The following is a 25,974-nucleotide window of genomic DNA, read 5'->3' as shown; positions in this document are numbered from 1 at the left end:
GGGATGGGGAATACAGGCAAGAATTTCTAACCAAATTACATTTATCTACTGGTCTGATTATTCTATAGATAATTGAATAGAATCATTTGAAGAAAGAACAAAGGGGAAAAGGAAGTAGAAAAAGTAGAGCGGCATATTATAACACTGGGTCTCTGTGTCTAGTTTCTTGTTCTATAGCATCTACACCACAAAATTAAAAAACAGAGCACTCTGTATCCAATTATGAAACCTGTCATCACAGCTAAATTGCTCCATTTCTGTGACTGGTTTAGGTCTTGCTGCCTTAAGAACTCGCTTCCATATAAACTGCATTCTTCTTCCAGGAACTCTAAGCACCTCATCTTGCCTTGCTCTCCCCCATACTCATTTATCATGAAACACTCAAAAGGGTACTTAAATAAGCTCAAGTGGTGCATGAAAATCCAGTAATTTGGTATCTTATCCTTGGCTATAAAGTACCCAGAGAAGAGGAAGAAAGATCCCATGAGGCCTGCAATCACGGATGTTCCCATGATGAAGTTTGGCACGAGAGCACTGAAACATGCTACGAAAGAGTTGGACATCAAAAGAACCAGCCAAACAACCATAGAGTAATAAAGAAATGCATAAAGTTCTTTTCTCAATCCAACTAGCCAGTAAACTGGGGTGCTGAACAGGAGGCCAATCATCAGAAGGAAGGGAAGGAAAACGAAAGTGTTGGCTAAGACGTAAGAAGAAACTCTATAAGCACCTCTTGAAGTTTCTCTTATCAGAATTCTTCTCTCCTTCAAGAAAATTGGTAGGCCTTCTGTTGTAGAAGATAACAAGAAGGTGAGGCTGAAGGCAAAAAAACCAATTCGGGTCTGTAGAGCTACATTTCCTTTATCATTGCCCACATTTAAGTAAATGGTTCCAAGTACCAATCCGGCTAACAAGGCTTGGATAACTCTTGTTGCGAAAAGTTGCTTGGTTCTGAAAATGTTGCTGCAAAATCTTTGTCCTAGGATTAGCACCTCCTCAACTCTTGTGTTGGTGTAGGAAAGATATTTTTCTGTGGGATTAATGAAGTAGGCAATCTTCAATTTGTGATTTTCCCTATCGTTTTTCATATCTTTGAAACACTGCTTATTTAGAGATTCTGAGTTTTGTGTACTTAAACTCTCCACAACATCAATGGAAAACTCTAGCACGTTGACATGAAGAGGAATATGATGGCCATCAAGCTTAAGCCTCTCTTCAAGAAGATTCAGTGATCCGTTATGAACAACAAATCCATTAGAGAGAAGAACAATTCGGTCAAACTGCTCAAGGATACGAAAACCAGGTTGGTGGATGGTTAAAATAATTGTCTTACCTTGCCTAACCACCATCGATTTTAGCAGTGTCACAACATGAAGAGCCGATGCTGAATCCAAACCTGAAGTTGGTTCATCTATCAAGACAACAGCAGGGTCATGAACTAGATCAACTCCAATTGAAACTCTCCGCCTTTCACCACCCGAAATCCCACAGTTTGATCCCTCACCAATCCTTGAACCAGCAACATGATCCAGTCCAAGTTCCTTGATCAAAAACTTCACTCTCATGGCAGCCTCTTTTTTCCCACCTGGTAGTCTAAAAAGTGCACTGTACATCAGCGTTTCTTCAACAGTAAGTGAAGGAAACAAGTCATCTTCTTGTGTAACATACCCTGATATCCTCCTAAAATTGTTACCATCAACAGGCCCGTTATTGACAAGCACTTGGCCTGAAACTTGACACAGTGAAAGTGAAATCTTGCCAGCAAGAATTTCTAGCAAGGTTGTTTTGCCTGCTCCACTAGGACCAGCAATCGCCGTGAGCTCCCCTGGCCTTGCTTCAAAGTTAACACCATTCAAAATGAACTTAGCAGCCTTCTCTTTAGACCAACCACAACAAACCCAGTTGAACTTGTCAAATTTGCTGCACAACCTGTATGACAGGTTCTTAGTTTCTAGTCTGTATGAAGGTTTCCGGGAGCCGGAAACCGGCAAATTGATTGGCAATTCCATTGGGAAAAGAAACAGAATGTTAACGTGAGAGAAGAAATTAAAAAATATGTATAAGAGAAATGTAAAGGAGGATGAAGAGGAGAAGGAAGGAGATGAGCTAACACACCAAACTCTTGTGTTTCCCACATATACAAGTTAAAGAAAACAATGTAAAGAGAGTTGTTGGATTGGGATTCATGGGCTTTAGGCAGTTTTAGGCATTGGTTTATGTTTATCTTATGAAGAAGATGACTTTTGGTATGGAAACTTGAAGATCTACAAGGAACCATAAATGCAAATTTCTGGTGAGCTGAATGTTGACTGTGCAGGTTGGATGTTGGTGGCATCATTCATCTTCCAACTTTAACTTCACACCTCAACAGGTTGTAATTGGAAGCCTATTTTTTTAACATGTTCCATTTGCAAATTAAGGAATACAACATGTTTGGGTTCTTTTTTTTTTTTTTTTTTAAATATAAGAATGTTTGTTTGTTTGTTTTTCTTATATCAAGTTAGATTAAATATTTAATTTTTAAAGTAATTCTATGCATATATTTTAAATAAATGACCTTCATGGACTTGTGTGGACTAATACTCTGTTTGGATTGTAGTAAATGATACGATTTTAATGTATGGTATTTCACGGGTGTGAGAAAATCATGTTTGTTTCAACTTTCAATTGTAACAAATGGTATCTAACTGTCAAATTTGGAATGAATTTTAAAATCATCTAATCGTTGGGATGTGAATGTTATTTTTTTTTTCTTTATATTAATTCTATTTTTATCTTAACAATTTATTATTTATTTTATTGAATATAAAAATTTAATTTATAATAATTATTTATTTAAATACAAATATAAGTATATCGATAAATAATTTAATTTTTTAATTATATATTTTTTATATATCACTTATTATTAAATAAATAGATATGAATAAATTAATAATTTGACTGAAAATACAATCATATAATTCTATCATCCAAACAAATATATGTCATTAACATACAAGCATCCAAATATAAAAAATATTTTGTCGTTCTCATTTTATGTCATTATCATTCAATTTTTGTAATTACTATATATTAATTAATTATCACTAAAATTTATTCAAATAAAATATAAATAAACTAGGGTTTATTGGGCCCAATTAGTGAAGGGATTTTGATATTCTAATTATTCCCCAAAATATAAAAAGAAAGAAAACGAAAATGTAAACCCTCGTAAAACCCTCTCTTTTCTTATATATTGTCGTTCCTAAAGGCCATCCCTCTGTTAGGGTTTCTAATCGTCGAAAAGCTCCAGCATCGACAATGGCCACTCAGTCCCTCTCTCGCTCTCTCCTCACAAAACCCACCAAAACATTTACCTCCATTTCTCTTCTCTTTTCTCGCTCTTTCTATTCTTCTCCTTCTCTGTCCAAAACCCCAACTTCGTTATCCACTTATTCTATCCTGAATCGCATACGCCCTCTCTCTGCAGTTCTCGGTATTCGAGGTGTGGGTTCATCGATATCATCAAGGGTGTTGTCGACCCGAGCTACCTCGTCTTCTCTTAACGACCCCAACCCTAACTGGTCCAATCGGCCACCCAAGGAGACTATTTTGCTCGATGGGTGCGATTTCGAACACTGGCTCGTGGTTATGGAGAAGCCCGAGGGTGAACCCACCAGGGACGAGATAATAGATAGCTACATCAAGACCCTAGCGATGGTTGTTGGCAGGTAAAATGGATGAACTTTCAGGTTTTTAAACGGGGTTTTTTATTCTTTACGCGCAGATAGTGTTTTTTTTTTCTTGAAAAGACGAAAGGCTTTTGATGTTTGTACGTTTTTCGATTCTGTTTTGCTCTTCGTGCTTTTTTCTTCCGTTGTGGGAAGACGTTATGTCAATGGAGGAACAGATTTTGCTGGTAACTGTATAACTGGATTTTGATGCTTGCTGTATTTTAAACACCTGGTGATAATTGTTGAAGATGAAGATTTCCTTAGTTTTCGCGGTCCTAAAGTTTTGATAGGCGTGAAATCTTTTCCCTCTCCTTGATTGTGTTAAAAGCCTGGTGATTGTTCTTGCTAAGGAGTCATTATTTGTGGCTAAAAAAAAAAAGGAATACTTTCAACTGCTCTGAAGGATATTATTTTCTTATTGGGATCTTTTGCTAGTACATGCTTCATTGTATGCTTCAGCTGGTGGTTGGCTGTAATTTACTGGTACTTGGTTCTGATAGAAGAGAAAACAATTGTTCATGTTCTTTGAAACTGTTTTATGCCCCTAGCAATTTCTAGGTTGCAGAGCTGTGCGGTTACTGTACTTGTTACTCTAGTTTTTTAGGAACTGTAATATGCGTTTAAGTAAATAATCGATGCGATCTTTCTCCATTGGCATAGTGACCGTGTACAAAATAGTTATGACTTATGCACTGTGAAATCATTGTGGCAGTGAGGAGGAGGCAAGGATGAAGATCTATTCAGTTTCAACCAGATGCTACTATGCGTTTGGTGCTCTTGTTTCTGAGGAGCTCTCGTACAAGATTAAAGGTATTTTGACTCTAATATGTTCCATTTTAATGCTTATTTTGTTTAAAACTTGGGAGCTCTAATGATCCTTTCTATTTTTTAAACCTCAGAGTTACCGAGGGTCCGGTGGGTTCTCCCTGATTCGTACCTTGATGTGAAAAACAAAGACTATGGAGGTAAAACATGATTGCATCACATTAAATCATGATATCATAGAATGAAAGATTTCAGATATGGGTTTTCCAAAATTTATTGTGATTTGGATTCAGAAACATGAGATACTTCCTTTTTTTTCTTTTTGGCTTTAGCTTCTCAACGTTAATAAAATAGGTACATAGGAATTACTCCTGACTTTTTTAAGTTCTTATGTTAAGCTAGTGAAGTAGATGAAAATGTGAGGTTGTTTGTGGCTATCTAAAATTACAAGTGTTCCTTGCTCGCAATTTTTTCCATAAATATTTCTAAATAAATGTTTGATCAGTTTTAGCTGTTATATGTCCCAGCATTTGTAAGATAGCAAAATATGTCAAGTGAAACTGATAGTTCACTTATTTATTTAGATGTCTGCATATAACTAGCTGTTGATTTTCTTTGATTCTGCATTTGGAGTGAAGTTTTTTTGTTATTGAGTTGTGTTTTGCTGATTTTTGGAACTACTATGCCTGTTTTTTGATATTTGGCTTTTCATTGTCCAGGGGAACCTTTTATTGATGGGAAAGCTGTTCCATATGATCCAAAGTACCATGAGGAATGGATAAGAAATAATAGTCGAGCAATGGAGAGAAACAGACGTAATGACAGGCCCCGTAATTTTGATCGATCAAGGAACTTTGAAAGAAGAAGGGAGAATATGCGAGCACATCAAGAGATGCCCCCTATGGCTAACCAGGGTATGCAGAACTCAGGACCCACAGCTCCTCCCAACATGGGTGGTATGCCTCCAAACAGCAATATGGGTGGTATGCCTCCAAACAGCAATATGGGTGGTATGCCTCCAAACAGCCATATGGGTGGTATGCCTCCAAACAGCAATATGGGTGGTATGCCTCCTAACAGCAATATGGGTGGTATGGCTCCTAACAGCATGGGTGGGATGCCCACGAACAACAATATAGGTGGTATGGCTCCGAACAACATGGGTGGGATGCCCCCGAACAACAATATGGGTGGTATGCCTCCGAACAACATGGGTGGGATGCCCCCGAACAACAATATGGGTGGCATGCCTCCCAATAACATGGGTGGGATGCCCCCAAACAACATGGGTCGAATGCCTCCCAACATGGGTGGGATGCCCCCCAACAACATGGGTGGGATGCCCCCCAACATGGGGCAACCATTTAATATGGGAGGGATGCCACCAAACAACATGGGAGGAATGCCTCGAGGACCAAATGTTGGATGGTCTGGAAATATGAACCCGAACCCGAACCCAAACCCGAACCCAAACCCAAACCCGAACTTTCAGGCTGGTTATCAAAATCAAGGTGCAACACAGAACGCTCAAAACCCGAACAACTACAACTATGATCCAAACAGAGATGGGGGAAATTCTTATTAGGTGTGATTCTGGCAAAGGGAATCAGCAGAGGCTAGTAGGCATGTTGTAGATAAGTAAAGATAATATTTGTCTGGTTCCTAGTGCTAATGTTGAATGCTTTTTAACTTGTTATTTTTTTTGATACGTCCTTTGGCACTCTTGGTAAGAATGCAGAAAAGTACTTTCGATGTTATGTAGTGAATTGGTTTCTTTGTGCTGTGCATGCACTCTTGTTATTCTAATGACTGAATTCTGCAGGTCCTATACTTAGAAATTTTCATTGAAAATTCTAAGTGTTATAATGGGTCTCTTTGTAGGCTGAGTTCAATTCCTTGTTATTTTCTTTGTTTTTTTGAGTAGCTGATATTGGACGGATGCATTAGCTGTTTTTTAGGGCTTGTTAAAACCCATTTGATCTTGGCAAAAATTTTATTATTTTATTTTTATGTATGAAAAATAAGTGAAATTAAATGCCTTTAATTTATTAGAAATAAAATTGTAGGAGTAAATGAATCAGAAACTATTATAAATTATGGTAAAATAAAGTGAAAGACTAATAATATAAATGATCAAAGAATAAAAGTGTCCAAATTGCCATTCTAAAATTTTGAAAAATGTTCAAATTCTATTTTAATTTTTTTTAAAAAAGATCTAAATTAACTCGTAATTTTTAAAAATATATAAATTATTTTTATCTTATTAAAAAAAATTAACATTATCAAATATTAATACAACGTGTAAAATAATATCATGTTTTAATTCATGTAAAAGTCACGCAGACGATACATGGTATTTATGAAAATTCATATAAAAATGTTGTACCTGTGTTGTCGATCCTCCACCATGGAAAAAAGGGTGGTCATGAGCTCTATCAACCAGAAAGTCTCATCCCCCCGTTGTGAACGAAGCTCCATGTGAATCCACTCTATTCCCAGTTCCTCCATCATCAGAGTATCATGAACTTAAAATTTATTAGAAATAAAAGCTTTATAGTTGTTTCTTATGGTAAAAAGTTAAAACACCAAGGCCATCAAATTGGCCTTTACAATTGTTTTCTATATTTTATTACACAGTATCCAGAAATATTAGTTGGATTGTGAGAAATATTCAAAATTTTCCTTCAGAAGAGTATTGACGTAGTAGAATACCTGTCAGTTGAGATGAGAATCAGAGCCTAAATTCTGATCAATTTTAACTTTCTGAATTTCCCATTATACATTTCTAACAACTATCAGCCAGAGATTACAAATGTAAGCATGGCGCGCAGAATCTCTTTTGTTGTTTCTTTTAGCACAGACCTTCTGAATTCTTTGCTCTGCCTTTGCAATAGATAAAATACTTTCTAAAAAACTTCAGTTTGTAACTCTCTCCCTTCCCAACGACCCTCCCTTCCCGTCTGCACCCTGCTGGCTCCTGCTTGATTGCTCAACAGTGATCCAACCATGGATTCTACTCTTCGGTTCTTCGCAGCTTGGATCTGCTCTGCAAGTGAAATACTTTTTCGCATTTTTTCTTTCTTTATGAGCTCTTCATCCAACTTTTCCCAAGCAGGGATGACTGAGATCTCCGCATTCCCTCTACTAGCAACTCGACCTTGCTGGGATCTCTGTCTATGAATCTAAGCATCGTTACAACAACAAAATTAACGAGTGTTTAGAACAAGATAAACATGATATACTGATAATGACAGGATAAACAATAATAGTTCTATCCTAGATTGCCCTGACGTATCAACTCATGCCCAACATAACAGATTATTAGGAGAATCATGAGGATAACGACACCCGTTTCACCTTGTACCAGGGATCAAGTCAATAGCAAATAAACCACATAATTGATTTTTACTTCAATAACTTCTTGGAATGAACATGTTCCAGATAAAATTGCAAAGATCCATGTGTCTTCTTACCTTGGTTAATTTTTGTTTAAGTTTCAATTCTGGGGTAATTACTAACATTTCCTTGTCTTTCTTCGATTTTCTCATTCCCATCTTTATATCTCTTCTTGCTTTTGTTTTTTCTTCCCGCTCTTTCCTCTTTTCAGCAAGTCTTGCCATCTTATCAGCTTTTGCCAAAGCTGCTTTCTGTCCTCTTAGTTTTGCCATCTCTTTGGCTTTTAACTTCTCTGCAGCCAATTGAAGCTGGTGAATAGCTATTTCTTGTTTAATTTTTTCATAGCTATCCCAATGTAGTTCTTGTTGGTCACTCCCTCCTCTTTTAGCAGTTTCTGCTATGCTTTCCAACCATGACAAGAAGAACTTCTCCTTCAATCGTCTCCATTTCAGACGTTTGTCCCAAATTCGCCGAAGTGAAGATTTTATTTTTGCCTTGGTTTGTTCACTGCAAGACATTTATTATCAAAGTAAGAAATGAGAAGCATTGCTGTTTCATGTTGGGAATATTTTGACACTACAAATAATATAATAAAAAGATGGAGCAATATCACGCATAAAACAATATATTTTTTGGTCCACTTTACATAGATGTACAGAAATATCTATTATATACCAACCACCACAAAATACAGGTAGTTGTATGAATACCTATCCCTTGCACCTACCATGACCACTCCTTCAAGACCTAAATTGAAAAGGATAATAAAGACAAACTGTTTCTTATAAAATCTTAATGCCTCACACACTCTTCACCTTCCCATTTTCTTTTTGCCATTCACCGTGCACTCACTACTTCCCACACACACACACTCTTCCTCTTTATAGGAAAAAGGAACGGCAGAAAAAGGTCGGTAGGCTAGACAATAAAGGGGATCATTAAGTGCGGTGGATGGAAAATTAACCATCGCAGCATGAGTTAAAAATCAACATATCTCCCCTTTACACTCGTGTGTTAGAGAGAATAGTTATCACATCCTAACACACAATTAGTCTTGGTTCTCACTGCCATCATATACCAAAATTTATTGAGTTATTATCCTCGGTTGACATTCCATTTCAGATTTTATATTTTCTTCATGATTCACTAATCCTTGGTAAGTGTTTTACTAGGACGCCTATCATGTATGCATACATCAAGAGGAATCTATAACCAAGGAATGTCAGCTTCAAACAGCTACAGTATGCGGATTATTCGGCAATACAAAGAAACAGGCTTGGATATCATCCAACTGGCTTCAAAGTTTGGAGATTTTTAACGCCACTTTCTAAGTTGACAGTTATTCCTACTTCGCAGAGGATGGATTTTCAAGATACCAGTAACATTAGCTAATAGGCTTGCTCTCAATTGGATTCTTTTAGGAGTATCTAAAGAACTCCAATTAAGCTGCAGCGAAGATCCTCTTAATAGAGCTGGAGAAGTCCATTGCAGATCCTCTTGATTCCTTAATGATTATTTTTGCACATATAATCCCTAAAGGAAAATTATGATCCAAGAATTGTCTTCAGTGTTTGGTTGTCAGCTTTGACAAAATTTTTCATAAAGATCCAATCTGAATGCTTAATAACAGTTAGCGTAATTCCTAGTTCCTGGTTATCAGTATACACTATAGTTGAAGACCTACATTACTAAGAAACAACAATGATGATTTGCAAAGCACAGAGAGTTACCTATGTGAACGGGTCTGTTCAACCATCTTTTTCCTCACCTGAAAGTGGTCAAGACAAAAGGAAATATAGTGTTGAGAAAGAAAAGATAGCAAATTACTCTGAGAATGAGAAATCGGATATGATAGAAAGAGAAATCAAAGTTAGTTTACAAGTTCCTCCAAGTCTGTTGGAATCTAGAATATATTGTTTCAAGTCCAGTTAAAATTTTCTAGCTGTCATTTTTTATCTTGTAACAAAATATGAGTCCTTTTTGGTTGAAGTGCGAATTTCCAAATAAACTTCATGAAATTCTTGATTCGTTCTAAATGTAGCCATTATCTGTCTACTTTAGTCATGAACAGTTACAAGCAAATATCCAAAACATCTGCAACATTAAGTGCCATAAGGGCTTGCTGGTATTTGTAAATTATAGAAAGTTATAAATTGGAAAATGTTGCAAGAAATCTTACAAGGATTCATGTGTAAAACAATGAATGCAGACCTTCAGAGACAACTTTATTGGCTTTCCACGTGTCATTACTCGCAACTGTACTATTCATGTGAAATTTAGAATAGAAAATAAAAAATTGCTTGAATCTTACTTGACTTCACCTTGGGGTCCCTTAAGGCTTCTATCGTTCTCCTCTTGATTCGCATGCGAGTCTCTAAATCAGATTAAAACTCCTAAGTCAACCAACCTTCATGGGACTTAAATAACTCAACATATTCAAAAGAATAATACCTTCACTATGTTGCTTGCCTTTGTTCCAGGGCACCTTCCCTTTGTTAGCTAGTCCTATCTTTTTTCTTCTTTGTTCTTCCTTGTAATATGCATCACTAACAACTCCACAAGACTCAGAGAAGTCATTTTCAGCCTCATCGTATGAAGATTGCTTCTCAGAAGTATTAGCACCAACTGTTGGCAGGTGGCACTTGCAAGGACCGGATGTTTCTCTCATATTAGCAGTGGTTCCCAAGATTCCAATAGAGCCCAGTCGCAAGGAAGCAACTAATGCAAACAAAGGAGATATTTTCTTCACACCAAATTCTTGGTAACTCCATTGTGGGATATTCAGTGGACCATAAGAGTATTCTGGCCCTCCAAGAAATGGCCAACTAGGGGAGTCTGGAATGTGGCTGGGAAGCAGATGCGGAACAGGCAATTTCCTGTTAAACGGTTAAACATTAAGCACGTTGTAGATTAGCTCATTTCTAGTAATTGCACTACTATAGTAATAATTGTTGCTTGAAGGCAAGAGTGTTAAGAACAAAATTTGCAAGAGAAGTCAGAATCTGAGATAGGATAATTCACTTGAGTTCAATATATATATATATATATTTTTTCTAAGACTATCAGCCTGCATTAACCCTACATGGACACAAGTATCCAAAACATACAAAATGATTTCATAAACTTGAGTTTCACATCTAACGGTATGTCGCTGATTTGTATGCAATTCAGCAACATATCATATTTTAAAATGAATTGTATGCAATTCAGCCCATCGTCATTCTCAAATTAATAGCTTCTTTCCTCAATCAGATAATGCTATCAGACTTCGAAAGGAATCACATACATATTATAGCATCCTCCCTTAAAAAAAAACTAAACACGACGCGAAACCGGAATCCAAAACAATCATTTAATAGGGCACGGAGAGTGGTATAAACGAAATGAAGAACGGCCGATTACAGAGAGAGAGAGAGAGAAACTTACGAGAGCAAGTACGGCATTGCGGAGGGAATGACAGGCTTTTGAAACCAAATGCAAAAAGCAGAAGGGCAGAAAGATTTTTCAAGCGAGGTAAGAATTATCTTCAACCCAGATAAAATCTACAGGGGGGGATGACCTAACTGAAGCCGAGTAATTTACAGAAACGAATATCGGCCAGATATTGAGGATTGCTTAGCTTATGAGCATGACGTGTGCCGCGTCATTCTTTTGTTGACGTGGACGATTTATTATAATTATTATTTAATTATAAAGTCTTAATGCATAGTTAGAAACCATTTTATCTCTTTAAACCATTTAATTAAACATAATCCAAGTTTTAAATGATGATTAATGTGGATAATTATTTTTAAATAAAATTAAAATAAAAATAATATGAATATTTAACTATAAACTTTTAGCCCACGGGCCCAATCGTCGGTCCATGGGCCGAGAGCAACAAGCCCACCACCAGCGCGCCCTATAAATAGAAAGCCACCAAGTAACGCTGATCACGTGTATCACATCTCTTAACCACCCTCGCCTTACTCAAAAGTCCCTGGCGACACCAGCTAGGGTTAGGGTTAGGGTTTTGTTCCCCTCTTAAATAACAGAATCAATCTTCACTTTTCCTCACCTCAATTTTCTACCATGGATCTAGCCAAGAAGCGAAAGCTCGACGAAAACGGCGTCGGATCTTATAACGATGGCGATTCCTCTCCCAATCTCCTCACCCCGCAAGACGCTCGGAAGGTCATCGAGCGTTTGTCCACCGACCAACTCCTGGATATTCTGCAGGATGCTGTCGTGTGTCACTCTGATGTTCTAGAAGCTGTTCGATCTGTAGCTGATGCTGACCCTGCTCAGCGCAAGCTTTTTATCCGCGGTCTTGGCTGGGACACCACTACCGATAATCTGCGGGCGCTCTTTTCGGCGTACGGAGAACTCGAGGAGGCCGTCGTTATTCTCGATAAGACTACCGGAAAGTCCAAGGGCTATGGATTCGTTACTTTCAAGCATGTAGACGGTGCTCTCCTCGCCTTGAAGGAGCCGTCCAAGAAGATCGACGGGCGCGTTACTGTTACACAGCTTGCAGCCGCCGGAAACACGGGGTCCAATTCGAATGCTCCTGACGTGTCATTAAGGAAGATCTATGTAGCCAACGTACCTTTTGATATGCCGGCTGATAAGCTACTTAGCCACTTCTTGTCGTACGGTGAGATCGAGGAGGGACCATTGGGTTTTGATAAGCAGACGGGTAAGTCGAGGGGATTTGCGCTGTTCGTATATAAGACTGCGGAAGGTGCGCAGGCGGCTCTGGTTGATCCAGTCAAGACGTTAGATGGCAGGCAGCTGCAGTGCAAGCTTGCTATCGATGGAAAGAAAGGGAAACCCGGTGGGCCGACAGGTCAGGATGGGACGGTTCAGGCGGGTGGGCCGGGTGTTGGAGGAGCTGGACACGTCCATGGAGATGGAATGGGTATGGCGCATCCTCCTGGTTCCTATGGTGGTCCTGGAGGCCCCGGTGGGTTAGGAAATTATGGTGGGTTTTCAGGTGGCCCGCCCCCCCTGGGGCACATGAACTCGTCGCTGGGTGGACAAGCACCGTCTTCCTTAGGTGCTGCTGGTAGTGCAGGTGGATATGGGGGCGCCGTGATTGGTGGACCATATGGTGGTTATAGTGGACCAGGTTCTACAGGCTATGGCGGGCTTGGTGTTGCTGGTGTTGCCGCTGGTGCTGGTGGTGGGTTGGCTGCTGCTGCTAGTGGATTGTACAGGATGCCCCCTAGCTCGATGCCTGGTGGGTATCCGGATAGCGGGCACTATAGTTTGTCCTCAGCTACTGCATTTCCAGGTCAGCATCACCAAGCAACAGGAACTTCGCCTGTACCAAGGGTTCCTCCCGGTGGAATGTACCCAAATATGCCGCCTTATTACTGAGGTATTCATAATTGTTTCTTGTGTTCTGCACTTAACTTTGTTGGATTTGATGAGGTGCTATCTAGTTGATTTCATGTTATGTACCTTGCTTCATTTGATGTTTTATGCTTGTGGGAACTTATGAGTTTGGGCCTGTTGTTGATTGTTATTGTCTTCAATGTTCTGTTATCTTGTGGTTGATGGTTTCTGATGTTTGCATTTTCTTTTTGTTATCAGCTTTATTTATTTATTTATTTTTTGTATTTCGGTGTTGCATCTCAGACTTTTTATTTGGGTTCATGGTATTTAAGAGGAAGGTATTAGAGGAAGGTATCTAAGAGTTGAGACCATTAACCCTTTTTGTAGCCAAATGCTTTTTTTTAGAATGCTTCTGCCTCATTTCCTTGGTGTGTGAGTTTGTGTAATTCTGATGTTTGTTTACTCATATACAGATTGTAGATGTTGGCATTATTTTTATGCATGGAAAATTAAAACTTCTTTGCTTTGTGTATCCGCTTGGATTTTGTTTCTCTTAATGTTTTGTTTGTTGAAGTAGCCAATTTTTTTTTTCGGAAAATAAAAATATGCTTACTTTTGTCTTTTACTGATGAGACTTCTGAACATGCAGCCCTGTTCTCTTCAGAAAACAGTTGTAACTTTGCTCCCAAGTAAATAGTCTACTAAAGCATTTTAAGTTGTCTTCTATACTGTTGTATGCATAAAGATGATTTTTTCCCCGTTGATTTTACTGTAATGGGGGCATGCTTCTGGATTTATGGTTATGTTTGTGGATGAACTTTGATGGCAAGTAATGTTGTAGTAGTTGATTGTTAGAAGCTTTTACCTTCTTCAGTTGGAATGTTTAGGCTATTCAAGTTTTTATTACTTTTGTGGCCTGAAATTTTAGTGATTGGTTGTGATTCTACTTCATTATGTCTTAATTTTTGATGCTGTTCAAAATGCTTATGGCTATTCTTGCTTCTCTCTTGCTGCCTTCTATGCCTGCTTGACTGGTATATTTTGTTTCTGGGTCTTGTTTTAAAATTCTTCTGGTGCCATTTCCATTCTTCCATTTGTTTCAATGTCTTTAATTGTTCCTATTGATGGTACTTCAAAAGAGTGTAATACTTCTCCTCTTTTATTGTGCTTACTGTTATAACTAAAGTTTATGCTTTGGCTGATAATGTGAAATGATGGATTGAGTTGTGGATGGGCCTTTGATTCAGGTTTGTGACAGCTTGTTGGGAGCAGATGCTTTTTGTGGTTCTGGTGATTGCCTGATTGCAGACTATATAAACTCTGCCTTGATGAATATATTAGCTGTGCTTTTTCGGCATCTTCTTCTCTTGATCTGCTCCTTTAGGATGTGCGTCAATTCTGAGTGCTGGTTGTTGAAATGACTGTTAGATAGTCCTTGTACTTTTTAAGTGGCAGTTGTTTATTCAGTGACCTGATATAGTTTTAATAATATTATTAGTACTGACATTATTTCTTGCTTTGAGCTGCAACTGTGAATGTTTCTTGTTACTTTTTTTTATTCTCCAGTTTCTTTTGTATCTATCAAATATACATATATGTATGGATATTTACTTAAATTAGGTAAGATGGCAGCAAAATCTGGAGCTACAATAATTTTTTTTTTTTTCAATTTTCTTGAAGAAAATTGGATTACACAATAATCAGATAGCTTGGCTGGGCCATTTTGGGGGATGTGGTGGGGTGGGGTTAGGGAAGGGAATTCCAAAGTTATTTTTAATTCGCTAGCAAATCTTATACAACTTCTCACCATTCTCACTGAAAGATGCGGTCAGATGTCCGGTGGCCTGCTTTTGTTTGGTCATACCCAACGTTAATGTCTTCTGTGCAACTTTCTTTCAATTTAAATGGATTGTTTGGTGGCTTTTGGTTGATAGGCTTATCTTGCCGGTGGGTCTGTTGGATATTGCTTATGATATTTCCAATGGAATTGTTGTCGGGTTGTAATTTTGCTGGCTCTTGGGGTGAAGATGTAGGTGCTTCAGGGAAGCTAATCCAAATATTAAGAGAATGAATTGGTAATTAAACCGTGGCCTATTTTGAGTTGTTTAAAATTTGAGTGTTGATGGAGCAAGTTTCTTGTGATGCTTCCTGTTTCCTTTGCTGGATTGAATTTTGTTGGTTTTGTAATGAGCTTTTATTGGGTTGAACGATAAGAGTGATGATCTCTAATTTGAGTCTTTCTGTGTCCAATTATAGGTATTTGTTTTTTTTTTAAAACATAATTTATTCCGTATGTTCTTCCTGCCTCTTGTGGTGCAAGAACTAGCCATTATACTAAATAACTAATTGAGTGAGCGTCTGAGGTGGCTGTAACATGTGTTGTGAGTTCTAAAAGTGCTGTTAAAATAGTGTTCACTAAAAAATGCTTTTAGTCAAAAGGTTTTTTGGTGTTTGGTAAAAATAGTTGTAGAAAAGTATTGCTGTTTTAAAAAGCAAAAGATGTATGTTTGGTGGAAATGGTTTTTAAGATTTCAAGTGTAAATTTTTAATAAAAGTCAGAATTAGTTTCTAAAAGTTACATGTTGTATCTTTTGTGTCTAGACTTAGTAAAAATAGATATTTGGTTTATGTTTGGACAAAAGCACATTGAATTTTACCTATATAGTTGCAAAAGTGTTTTTAAATACAAAATCCATTAGTACAGATTGTCACACTTCAGTTGCAAAATCCATTACTACAAATCCGTTGGTGCAACGGCGCATATCTTCCTTTAATATAGATCCAGTGTGATCTGTATTCGTCCCTGTTTCTTTGCATACAATGTCAGTACAGCTTATTAATGCAAAACACATCAGCTTTCCGTTCTCTTTTTCATTGTTTTTTTGAGATTATATTTTCATATTCGACCACTATTTATATGATGGCAAAACATCTGAATCTGTGTTTTCATGCTTATGTGGCTTATAGAACCTTGAGAGATACTATGTGGATTGTATCATGAGATGAATGAAGTTGTTTTATTTAAAGCTGATACCTGCAAGGAGCATTTAAGAAACAATATCTTATTGATTGACAGATAAGAGTTTGCATATGGTTAATGCCTTAGAAAATTTCTCCAGTTGCAAGTCTTGTTCATCTTATGCTATGGTTGTGTTTTCTGGTTTAGTTGAGCTGAAGTTGGTTTTATGGATCTGTAAGTCGTAGCCTATAGTGTATGCCATCAATCCTGTAAACACTTTTTGTTTCCCTAAGGGTAAATTAGGTTATTATTAGTCCTAAGATTATCGGTGACTGCTAGGAAGGTGCTAGTTTGGAATGAAGAATCTTTATTCCAAGATTGTATATCAATGGTGTTTGAGAATTATATTTGTTGACTATCCTAGAGTTCCTGGAATAACAAGATATTGTTCTCTAACTGGTAAAAAAAGCTTCCTGTTCTGGTTTTTTTTTAACCTTTGATTTTTCGGGTCGTTTTTCTGTCATGTGCCCCTGAGAAAAATCGGACGGAGGCCCCCAGGACAGATGAGATGGATAGTTGATTTCTTTGACTGGAGCTAATAGATGCTGTGTCAACAGCCTGCTTTCGGCACGAATTGTCTTGCGATCCAGAATATCCCAAAAGTTAAAAAGCCTACAGGTTCATCACTTCTGTCCATTTTCCACGAATTGGAGATTCGCCTGTTCTCCGAATTAAGTTATATCGCCATTTTGACAGTTTGCAGGCTGAGGAATTCCCAGAGGAAATAAGATTTTGCAATTTACTGTCAGCATTTCGATTTTGTGAGAGGCATTCATTATTTCTTCTTCCATTTTTTTTTTTAAAAAAAAAAACAAATTTGATCGCAGAGAAGGAAAGTGAGTATTTTCAGTTGGCTTATTTTTACAAGATTCTAGATTTTATATATATATATATATATATATTCTCTTTAAAATTATGAGAGCTTAGTAATCGTTCTTCTGTTTTAGTGTTGTAATTGTATGAGCAAGACATTTTTTATGAACTGTTGGACAGTCCAAATTCTTTGGAAATATGTCCGTTCTACTGTTTTTATTATTATTACTATTTTAATTTTTGGGTTATTTAACACGTAATTTGGATTACGATTTATACATCCCAATATGTAATTAAATTAAATTTGTAATAATAAAATTATACTTTTACATATTAAAAAATAATTAGAAAAATATTCAACATAATTAGATTCGTATATTTTTTTAAAAATATTTAATTTAAATTGAAGAGAGCAACTGTTTTAAATATAATTAAAATAAAAAATTTATCGAGTGCCAATTCTTTTTAAGAATAATTTAATATTTTCATGCTAATTATTATTATTATTTTGAGGACAGTAAATTTTCAATTAAGGCTGTTTGTATATATTATATATATATATATATATATTTTAGTCAAACCCTAATTATAACACATTTTATTTTCTTTGTTTTTTGAGGTAAAATTATCAGAGTAGAATTCCCTCAGAAGCCGAAGTCTACAAGAGGGAGGAAGGAAGAAAGATAGAAACGGAACGAGTTTCTCGCTTGTAAAACGTCGCCGTTCTTATCGCCTTCAAAATATGAATTTATCTTCTAATCGCTGTTCGTTTCTCCCAAAACCCTCTCTCTCTCTCTCTCTCTCTTTAATTTCTTTTTAATTTCTGGTTACGCCAAAAACCCTCTCAATGTTCCTCCACCCACCACACAGAAAAACCAAGGTATGGGAAAGTGAAGGTCCACGACGATACTCTCCTCCACCACCGGGCTCCGGCTGACTTCAGCTTCCGGTTCACTTTTCTTTCTTTATCTTTCTTTTTTCTAAAGCTTTCTGTCTCAATCTTCTATGATTGATCATAGTTGCTTACTCTTCAAGCTAAACTTGGTAATTTCATCGTTTTCAATTCTCACTCTCTTTATCTATATCTATATATATATATATATATACACCTATACAAGTATGCAATTTTTAGGATGCGGATCGTTTTATTCGTTTGGCTCTTATGCAAGATGCTTTGTAGTGAAATTTTAAACCATTTTCTCATCCTCGTCTAACCTTGTCAATTTGGGTTTGACCCTATCATCGGTTTTGGTTTTTAAGTTTATATTTTTAATTTGTTCATGGTTTTGAAAAGGCGGTCAATTTAGTTTTATAACTTGTTGAATTTGGGTGATCACCTTGGACTAAGATGACAGTTCTTGTTGATTTTTCCAAAAATTTTTTATAGGTTGATCATTTCTCTTTTGGGACTAGCATCTTTACTATTTACAGTGTATCGATCACGATGATATTACGGATGTTAGAATTGCTCTGTATCTCTTGATTGTTGCAGGTTAAGGTGATAATACTTGGGGGCGGGGGGGGGGAGATAGTGCTGTGACTGTTATATCCTCCCCGGCTGTGGAGGTTTCTTGGAAAATTTGTTCCGCCAATCTTACAGTGGCTGTTATGGATCTAAAATCCAAGAGTATGGCGTGGGTTGGGAACATTTACCAGAAGTTGGAGACAATAGGATATGATATGGATGAAATTATGAATCAGAGCCAGGTATTGTTTTTATGTTTGATAAACACTACACATATTTCCTTTCCCATGTAAAAGTGCAGTTCCTGCGAACCTGATTCTGCAGCTATGCCTGGGAGCTCCTTGGTTACTTTGTCACAACTTTTTCACTGCTTTCATGTACAGGATAGAGTCAAGTATGTTGAAAACCAGGTGCAGAACATTGGTGAAAGTGTGAAGAGGTTCTATTCTGATGTCGTCCATGATTTACTTCCTCCTTTAGTGGACCCTGTAAAACGAGAAGGTCAAGTGCTGGCCTGCAAGAAAAATGCTGTGGTTGGTACCCATACCAAGTCAACTATGGGCATTGAAAATGATCATGTTGATGCTGTTAATAAGCAACTCCATTTTAAGGTAGGTAAAACTGGTTCTATGGAAAACCATGTGAATCCTTGCGAGGGTGCAGATATTGATATTGGCTCAGGACAAATTGAGGATATTCCAGAAGTTGAGAAACTTGAACAAGTAGAAGAAAATGTGAAAATCGAGATGTCATCTGCAAGTGGGGTAGTGAGTGTAATCTTATCTGTTGAAGAAGGATTTTCTGGAGGCCCATTTCTCAATGACTTGGCAGATTGCAACCATAAAGATGCATGTGGGTCTTTAACCAATGTTTCACCTGCAACTTCAGTTCATGGCACACAAGTTAAATCCTCTCAAAATGTGGAAAACCATTGTGGTCACATTTGTGTTTCTGATGTTTCAAATACTATTTCTTTTGAAACAAACTTTTCAGTTGTTTCCAATGAGGATAAGATGGTAGAGACTGAAGTTGATTCCTCCAGAAGTTCTCTGCTAAATTGCCACTGTAAAGATGCCTGTGGATCTGGAACCAATGTTTTACATGCAACTTCAGTTTATGATGCACAGGTTGAGTCCTCAGAAAATGTGGAAAGACATTGTGGTAATGGCTGTGTTTTTGATTCTTATATTACCATTGCTTCTCCTGCAACAGACATTTCGGTTGTCCCCGATGATGGAAAGATGGCAGAGACTGAAGTTGGTTCCTCCAGAAGTTCTCTTCTAGAATGCAATCACAAAGATGCATGTGGGTCTATAACCAATGATTCACCTGTGGCTTCAGTTCATGGCATGCAGGTTGAATCCTCACAAAATGTGGAAAAACATTGTGATCATGACTGTGTTTCTGATGTTTCAAGTACAACTGCTTCTTCTAAAATGAACTTCTCAGTTGTCTCCAATGAGGAAAAGATGGCAGAGGCTGAAGTTGATTCCTCCAGAAGTTCTCTGCTAAATTGCCACCATAAAGATGCATGTGGGTCTGGAACCAATGTTTCACTTGCAACTTCAGTTTATGATACACAGGTTGAATCCTCAGAAATTGTGGAAAGACATTGTGGTAATGGCTGTGTTTCTGATTTTTATATTACCATTGCTTCTACTGCAACAGACATTTCAGTCGTCCCCAATGATGGAAAGATGGCAGAGACTGAAGCTGATTCCTCCAGAAGTTCTCTTCTAGAATGCAACCACAAAGATGCATGTGGGTCTATAACCAATGATTCACCTGCGGCTTCAGTTCATGGCATGCAGGTTGATTCCTCACATAATGTGGAAAAACATTGTGATCATGACTGTGTTTCTGATGTTTCAAGTATAATTGCTTCTTCTAAAATGAGCTTCTCAGTTGTTTCCAATGAGAAAACGATGGCAGAGACTGAAGTTGATTCCTCCAGAAGTTCTCTGCTAAATTGCCACCATAAAGATGCATGTGGGTCTGGAACCAATGGTTCACCTGCAACTTCAATTTGTGGTACAAACTTTGAACCCTCACAAAATGTGAAAAGACATTGTGATAATGACTGTGTTTCTGATGTTTCTATTACCATTGCTTCTCCTGAAACAAACATTTCAGTTGTCTCCAGTGATGGAAAGATGGCAGAGACTGAAGCTGATTCCTCCAGAAGTTCTCTTCTAGATTGCAACCATAAAGATGCATGTGGGTCTATAACCAATGATTCACCTGCGGCTTCAGTTCATGGCACACAGGTTGAACACTCAAAAGATTTGGACGGACATTGTAATGACTGCTTTTCTGATGCTTCTAGCACCATTGCTTCTCCAGGAATAAACATTTCAGTTATCTCTAGTGATGAAAAGGTGGCAGATACTGAAGTTGATTGCTCCAGAAGTTTTTCTCTGGATTGCAACCATAAAGATGCATGTGAATCTGGAACCAATATTTCACTGGTGCCTTCAGTTCATGGCACCCATGTTGAATCCTCACAGAATGTGGACAGACATTGTGATAGTGACTGCTTTTCTGATGGTTCTAAAATGATTGCTTCCCCTGAAACAAACATTTCAGTTGTCTCCAGTAATGAAAAGTTGGCTGAGACTGAAGTTGCTTCCTTGGGAAGTTCTCTTCTAGATTGCAAACATAAAGATGCATGTGAATCTAGAACTAATGTTTCACCTGTAACTTCAGTTAACGGCACACAGGTTGAATCCTCAAAAAATGTGGACAGATATTCTGATAATGCTTCTAGCTCCATTGATTCTCCTGAAACAAAATTTTCAGTTATCTCCTGTGATGAAAATATGGCAGTGATTGAGGTTGATTCATCCAGAAGTTCTCTACTAACAGAGCCATATTATGTTTTTACCAATTCACCAGAAACCTTTCCTGAAAGTACAGAATGTTATCATAACTCAGTTTGCATAAGTGGGGCTGTTCTTGATGGTCCAAGTGCTTTTGCATCTTTCACACTGGTCCCACCCCATGAGAGAAAGGTAGCGGAGATGGTTCCTTCGAGAGATGTCCTATCCTTAAATGCAATTGGTAGGTATTCACCCTCCCTTTATTATGTGATATATTCTTCCAACTCCTTTTTATTCAATTTTAGCAGGAGAAGTCACCGATGAAACTGATCATTGTAATTTTTGTCTGAATGAATCTTCAGGAAATAGTAGTGTTGAGTTGTCACCAGCTCAACTAAAAAGTCCTACGTCTTCATCATGCATTGGTATGTCAGAAAAATGGACCATGTGGAATTGTTTTTCTTTTTTTTCAGTTAGCACTTTATCTCCCTTAACTTAATTTTATGTTTCATTATTGATAGTAATTGCAGTCATGATGATGTTGTACTAGTCCTGACAAAATTTGATTTGACGATTCTAACCATATAAAAAGTTGTTATTCTCTCATCTCCCCCCCCCAAAACCTCTGCCGGTCCCTTCTTTTGTGATGAAATATGATCATTGTCTCTTTAAATTCTTGTCCAGGAATTTGATGAACGTCGTGGATACTTTTCGTTGTATTTCTAATCTTCAAATTAAATTCTTATGAAAACATGAGCAACTTTTTTAGTACCCTTAAGTAATTGCTTGGTTACAAGAGGAGGGAAAAATGAGAAAATGTGAAACATAGTTGATCATATTTTCTATGCCACTATACTTTTATGGCATTGAGTAGTATGTCTTTTTAGAGTCTTTCTATCTAATACACTATTTTGAAAATAATGCATAGGAGCTCCATCCTACTCCAGAAATGATGATGTTGATTATTCTAAGTTGGAAACCATTGAATTGTCTGACAATGTGAACCTGGAGAATGGCTGTGATATAGTGGGTGATAGTTTTCTCTATGCTGTCTCTCGTAGAAGCCAGAAACTCAGATCATTCAAGGTTTCCTTCTCTCGCCCTGTCTCTCTGAGTGTAATTCTTATTTGTTAACATTAAGCACACCGGGGGATCTTTCACAAGGTTTCCTACTTTTAAATACAGTATTTTGAATGAGGTTGCTTGAGTTGATGAATATTAACATTGTACTTGACATGCTTTTTTCTCATTGTATTCACAACTTTTAATTTCTTCTGATCAACTTGACCAATTTATTACTTTTTTAAAATACAAAATATTTTAGAAATGGTGATTACTCTTAGAATACCTGACATATTTAATCAGACCATTAGTTTTTAATGCTATGTTCTCAAATTGACAGGCTTTGCATATTGGTTACTCCAACATGTAAGGTGGTTAACATAACTTTTTCCGATAATTTTTGGTCAACATGACAAAAGAGAGCATTTTTTTGAAGATGTTTCTAGCAAAAAAAAATTTAATATCACTTTGAAAAGGATAAATTTATTCTTTCATTTCTTGTTATTCAGTAAATGACATTTGGTTGAAGTTTTTCGGTGCATTTCCTGGAAATGAGCCCATGAGAATCTCAATGCCTTGTCTGAATGCTTTTTTCTCATAGATGATCATCCTAAATCCTTTTCCTTTTCTTTTCTTAGAAAAAGATCCAGGATGCATTTACTTCAAGAAAAAGGCTAGAAAAAGAATACGAGCAACTAGCAATTTGGTTTGGAGATGTTGATATGGGGCCGTGCCAAGATGATTTGCAGAATTGCTTGCCATCAACAGCCACCACAAATTTAGAGACTGGAAATTCACATGGTCATATATGTGACAGTGACACTGAGTGGGAACTCCTATAGGTAAATAAATTGCATCTCTGTGAATAAGTGTAACTGGACTGGTATTCGGCCCCTCTGTTGCTTAATCAGATCAATATATTGAGCTAGATGCTACTCTCTGAATAATGGTCCCAAAGTTCTCATGTCCTCTGATACAGTAATAAAGTAGTTATATCTTAGATCTCAAAAATGTTGGGATATTTCTCTGTCAAATATTATGTATTTCTTGTACATATTTAATTGATTAGTACTAGATTATTTTTCTTTCAGTTTTGAGGTAGAGGACCATTTTGGGCTTTGTAGCATTTTCATTCTTAATGAACAGAATAAAAATTACTACTCCTATTTTCACGTGTCATTGCATGTCTCATGAACTCTCTTCTTGCTTTTCTATTCATGCTGTTCTAAAAGTAGAATTGATTCTTATGACTCTTTAACAAATACGCATACAAGATCTCATTCCATGTATTGGGGACTCCTGGCAAGCACCAATGAATACAATCAGCAAAATGTTTTGGGTCAGATCTCTGTTTCTTTGTCAAGAGTTTGCCTTTTCTTTCCCCGTAAACTGATGTGTGAGCATCCTTTCGGTACTCGGACAATTGGGTGATATTCAAAAACGTGACATTTGTTTTTAGTCCATGCAGTACATCAGAAATTATCTCCATGATTTCAAGATTTGATCCTGTACCCCAGTACGATGAGTCGTGGATAGGGTACATCTCGTTGAAACAATTTTCATCAGTTCCAGGCTTCCACTCCCAGCTCCTACACAAAGGAAATTGGATAGTTATTATTTCTTTGTTGTGTGAAAACGTCAAAATATTGAGTTGGTATAATATCCTGAAACAGTTTTTCGTCTGTTGCTTCTTGTTTTTTGCCCTCTGTGAACTATACTGCAGAAACTTACCACAAATGTGTTGGAGACATGCTCATGAAGAAGACCCTTTGCATCAGAGGGTTGATATTAGAGTCTAACCAATTTGCCCAAGTTCGTAGAGCCAATCTGTATGCAGTGGTGACATTGTACTCTTGGATATTATCAGGTGATCCATATCTGTAAACAAATTCTCATTTTGGTTGTAGCATGTAAAATTATATATTGTAGGTAAGGAAATACTTAGTGGAGAGTAAGGATAGTTTAGCTAGCACTCTCACGTAGCATTGATGATAGGCTTGTGCATCCACCAGACATAGCTCTCAAACACCAAAATATCAACTCCTTGCCAGCTTCTTCCATGTTTAGCAATTGAGTCAAGGTTAACCAGTCTCTTGTGCACCGTATGATTTGTTGCATGATCCGAAATGGATTCTACAATGAAAGGAGCCCAGTAGTACTCTATTGATGCATTATACTCCTGAGTAAAAGAAAAAAAGAATCAGATTGCATGTGGTGTCATATATGCAAATGGAAGAATACAATGAGTTTTTTCTATAATAGTAAACAGTCCAATCTGATTTGAATTAGTACGAAGCAGGATTGTATACCTGAGCTTTAAATATCTTCATGGGAGGAATTCTGTGGAAGGATTTCTTTCCTTCAGGAATCACAGATTGCACCATGCAAACCATTGACTCAAACTGTCCTCTCTGTACTGAATCTCCTATGAACATCAGTCTTTTGTTCCTCAATATGTCCAGTAATTTTAGCGGGTCAAATCTGAGAGATCAAATACATGTACTTTTTTATACCACAAATTCATTCAATCTCCTTTAGTCTGCTGTAGTCAAACAAATGACAAAAGTTGTTCTCAAAGCACTTCAAATGGCCAATACAATACCTTTCGTAGATATACACCAAATTGTCAATGATAGATCGAAATCATGCAAGAGTTTTACTGGGTATCTAAGAAATTGCCAGAAAAATGATAATATATGCACGCACTTATATAGAAATCTACCTGGTCAAATTGCATGAAGTAGGTTGCCATCTCCAATTCTGATAGAAAGAATCAGGCCTCCCATTTTTCTTACAAGTTGTTTGCTTGACCAAATAAGGGCAGCTGCCCTCTGTATAAAGGGGGTATGACTCATTATCCCATACCCATTTTCCTTCGAAAACATTGCAATCATCCTCCATAACATCTTCAACAGAAACGAAGACTGGTTTTCTTTGCCTGTAATCTCCTACACAGTTTCCATACAGCCTAAAAACAATGCTCTGGTTGCTCTTCAAGTTGTCCAAAACTAACCTTGCGATTCCCAGAACAAGAACAGAAGCAAGTGCCACTGGCAAGAGGGATTGAATCCGATGATCGACTAAATTCTTTTGTGTTGTCATTTGGGAATTGATCGGTGATCGGAGTTTGATTCTGTGAGGTGTTTTGTAATTGTTTGGATTGAGATTCAAGCATTAGCAAGAATTACTTCACATGCAACCACCAGTCGGTAAGTTTGTAGTTTAGGTAGTATGTTAGTTTATCAGTGTAGCATCCTTGTGAAGCTTGTTTGCCATTGTGATGTTGTGATGTGATTGAAATAAACTAAGTAAACCATTATAGTTGTTATTAAATTAAACATATTTTTCATAATTTTAAATTTTCATAAATTCGAAAATGATATTATAATTTTTTTTATTAATAAATCAAAATTTTTTAAATTACAAAATGAATTTTTCAAAATCCGAAAACAGTACTAAAATAGGTTTTTAAAGTTGTTTCACTTTACACGAGCATTTTTATATATACACACACACATAAACACGAAATCAACTTCACGAATATAACGATAATCCACTTTACTATCTCTACTCTATACGTTCACGACGAATATAATTTGT

General features: G+C 37.1%; 6 protein-coding genes across 12 annotated transcripts; 3 read left to right on the top strand and 3 right to left on the bottom strand.

Moving 5' to 3' along the window:
- Window positions 1–23: 23 nt before the first annotated feature.
- Window positions 24–7,001, bottom strand: ABCG10 (ABC-2 type transporter family protein). Of its 3 annotated transcripts, XM_088219002.1 has the most exons (3): window positions 6,868–7,001; window positions 1,669–1,929; window positions 24–1,593 (listed from the first exon to the last, which is right to left on the bottom strand). In XM_088219002.1, exons 1-3 carry the CDS (start codon window positions 6,990–6,992, stop codon window positions 159–161), a joined length of 1,821 nt encoding a protein of 606 aa, XP_088075128.1. In that variant the 5' UTR covers window positions 6,993–7,001; the 3' UTR covers window positions 24–158. The 3 variants fall into 3 exon arrangements, with proteins under 3 accessions (XP_088075128.1, XP_088075127.1, XP_021890179.2); XM_088219001.1 differs by having other exon boundaries at window positions 24–1,929; XM_022034487.2 differs by lacking the exon at window positions 6,868–7,001 and having other exon boundaries at window positions 24–2,505.
- Window positions 3,219–6,238, top strand: LOC110808872 (uncharacterized). Its single transcript, XM_022034490.2, has 4 exons — window positions 3,219–3,713; window positions 4,429–4,526; window positions 4,616–4,681; window positions 5,201–6,238. The coding sequence occupies exons 1-4, from the start codon at window positions 3,304–3,306 to the stop codon at window positions 6,064–6,066; spliced, it is 1,440 nt and encodes a 479-aa protein (XP_021890182.2). The 5' UTR covers window positions 3,219–3,303; the 3' UTR covers window positions 6,067–6,238.
- Window positions 7,002–7,139: 138 nt separating the features above from the next.
- LOC110808871 (histone-lysine N-methyltransferase, H3 lysine-79 specific-like protein) lies at window positions 7,140–11,469 on the bottom strand. The gene is made up of 6 exons (XM_022034489.2): window positions 11,304–11,469; window positions 10,329–10,753; window positions 10,199–10,251; window positions 9,608–9,645; window positions 7,955–8,384; window positions 7,140–7,663 (listed from the first exon to the last, which is right to left on the bottom strand). Exons 1-6 carry the CDS (start codon window positions 11,318–11,320, stop codon window positions 7,388–7,390), a joined length of 1,239 nt encoding a protein of 412 aa, XP_021890181.2. The 5' UTR covers window positions 11,321–11,469; the 3' UTR covers window positions 7,140–7,387.
- Window positions 11,470–11,800: 331 nt separating this feature from the next.
- On the top strand, window positions 11,801–14,718 carry LOC110808928 (RNA-binding (RRM/RBD/RNP motifs) family protein). The gene is made up of 2 exons (XM_022034567.2): window positions 11,801–13,239; window positions 14,444–14,718. Exon 1 carries the CDS (start codon window positions 11,949–11,951, stop codon window positions 13,236–13,238), a length of 1,290 nt encoding a protein of 429 aa, XP_021890259.2. The 5' UTR covers window positions 11,801–11,948; the 3' UTR covers window position 13,239; window positions 14,444–14,718.
- Window positions 14,719–17,546: 2,828 nt separating this feature from the next.
- On the top strand, window positions 17,547–23,553 carry LOC110808878 (uncharacterized). Of its 5 annotated transcripts, XM_088218998.1 has the most exons (8): window positions 17,547–17,792; window positions 17,899–17,977; window positions 18,521–18,735; window positions 18,877–20,524; window positions 20,627–21,553; window positions 21,675–21,737; window positions 22,241–22,398; window positions 23,013–23,553. In XM_088218998.1, exons 3-8 carry the CDS (start codon window positions 18,637–18,639, stop codon window positions 23,214–23,216), a joined length of 3,099 nt encoding a protein of 1,032 aa, XP_088075124.1. In that variant the 5' UTR covers window positions 17,547–17,792; window positions 17,899–17,977; window positions 18,521–18,636; the 3' UTR covers window positions 23,217–23,553. The 5 variants fall into 5 exon arrangements, with proteins under 5 accessions (XP_088075124.1, XP_021890193.2, XP_021890190.2 ...); XM_022034501.2 differs by having other exon boundaries at window positions 18,877–21,553; XM_022034498.2 differs by having other exon boundaries at window positions 17,899–18,072; window positions 18,877–21,553.
- Window positions 23,554–23,560: 7 nt separating this feature from the next.
- Window positions 23,561–25,682, bottom strand: TBL31 (trichome birefringence-like protein (DUF828)). Its single transcript, XM_022034504.2, has 5 exons — window positions 25,097–25,682; window positions 24,684–24,855; window positions 24,354–24,553; window positions 24,106–24,252; window positions 23,561–23,963 (listed from the first exon to the last, which is right to left on the bottom strand). Exons 1-5 carry the CDS (start codon window positions 25,474–25,476, stop codon window positions 23,600–23,602), a joined length of 1,263 nt encoding a protein of 420 aa, XP_021890196.2. The 5' UTR covers window positions 25,477–25,682; the 3' UTR covers window positions 23,561–23,599.
- Between the last annotated feature and the right edge of the window lie 292 nt (window positions 25,683–25,974).

Source organism: Carica papaya, chromosome 4 (assembly GCF_054855325.1).
Source record: "Carica papaya isolate Zhongbai chromosome 4, ASM5485532v1, whole genome shotgun sequence".
NCBI classification, from domain to species: domain Eukaryota; kingdom Viridiplantae; phylum Streptophyta; class Magnoliopsida; order Brassicales; family Caricaceae; genus Carica; species Carica papaya.
Note: the sequence above shows the minus strand (reverse complement) of the source record. Positions and strands in the feature narration are given on the sequence as shown.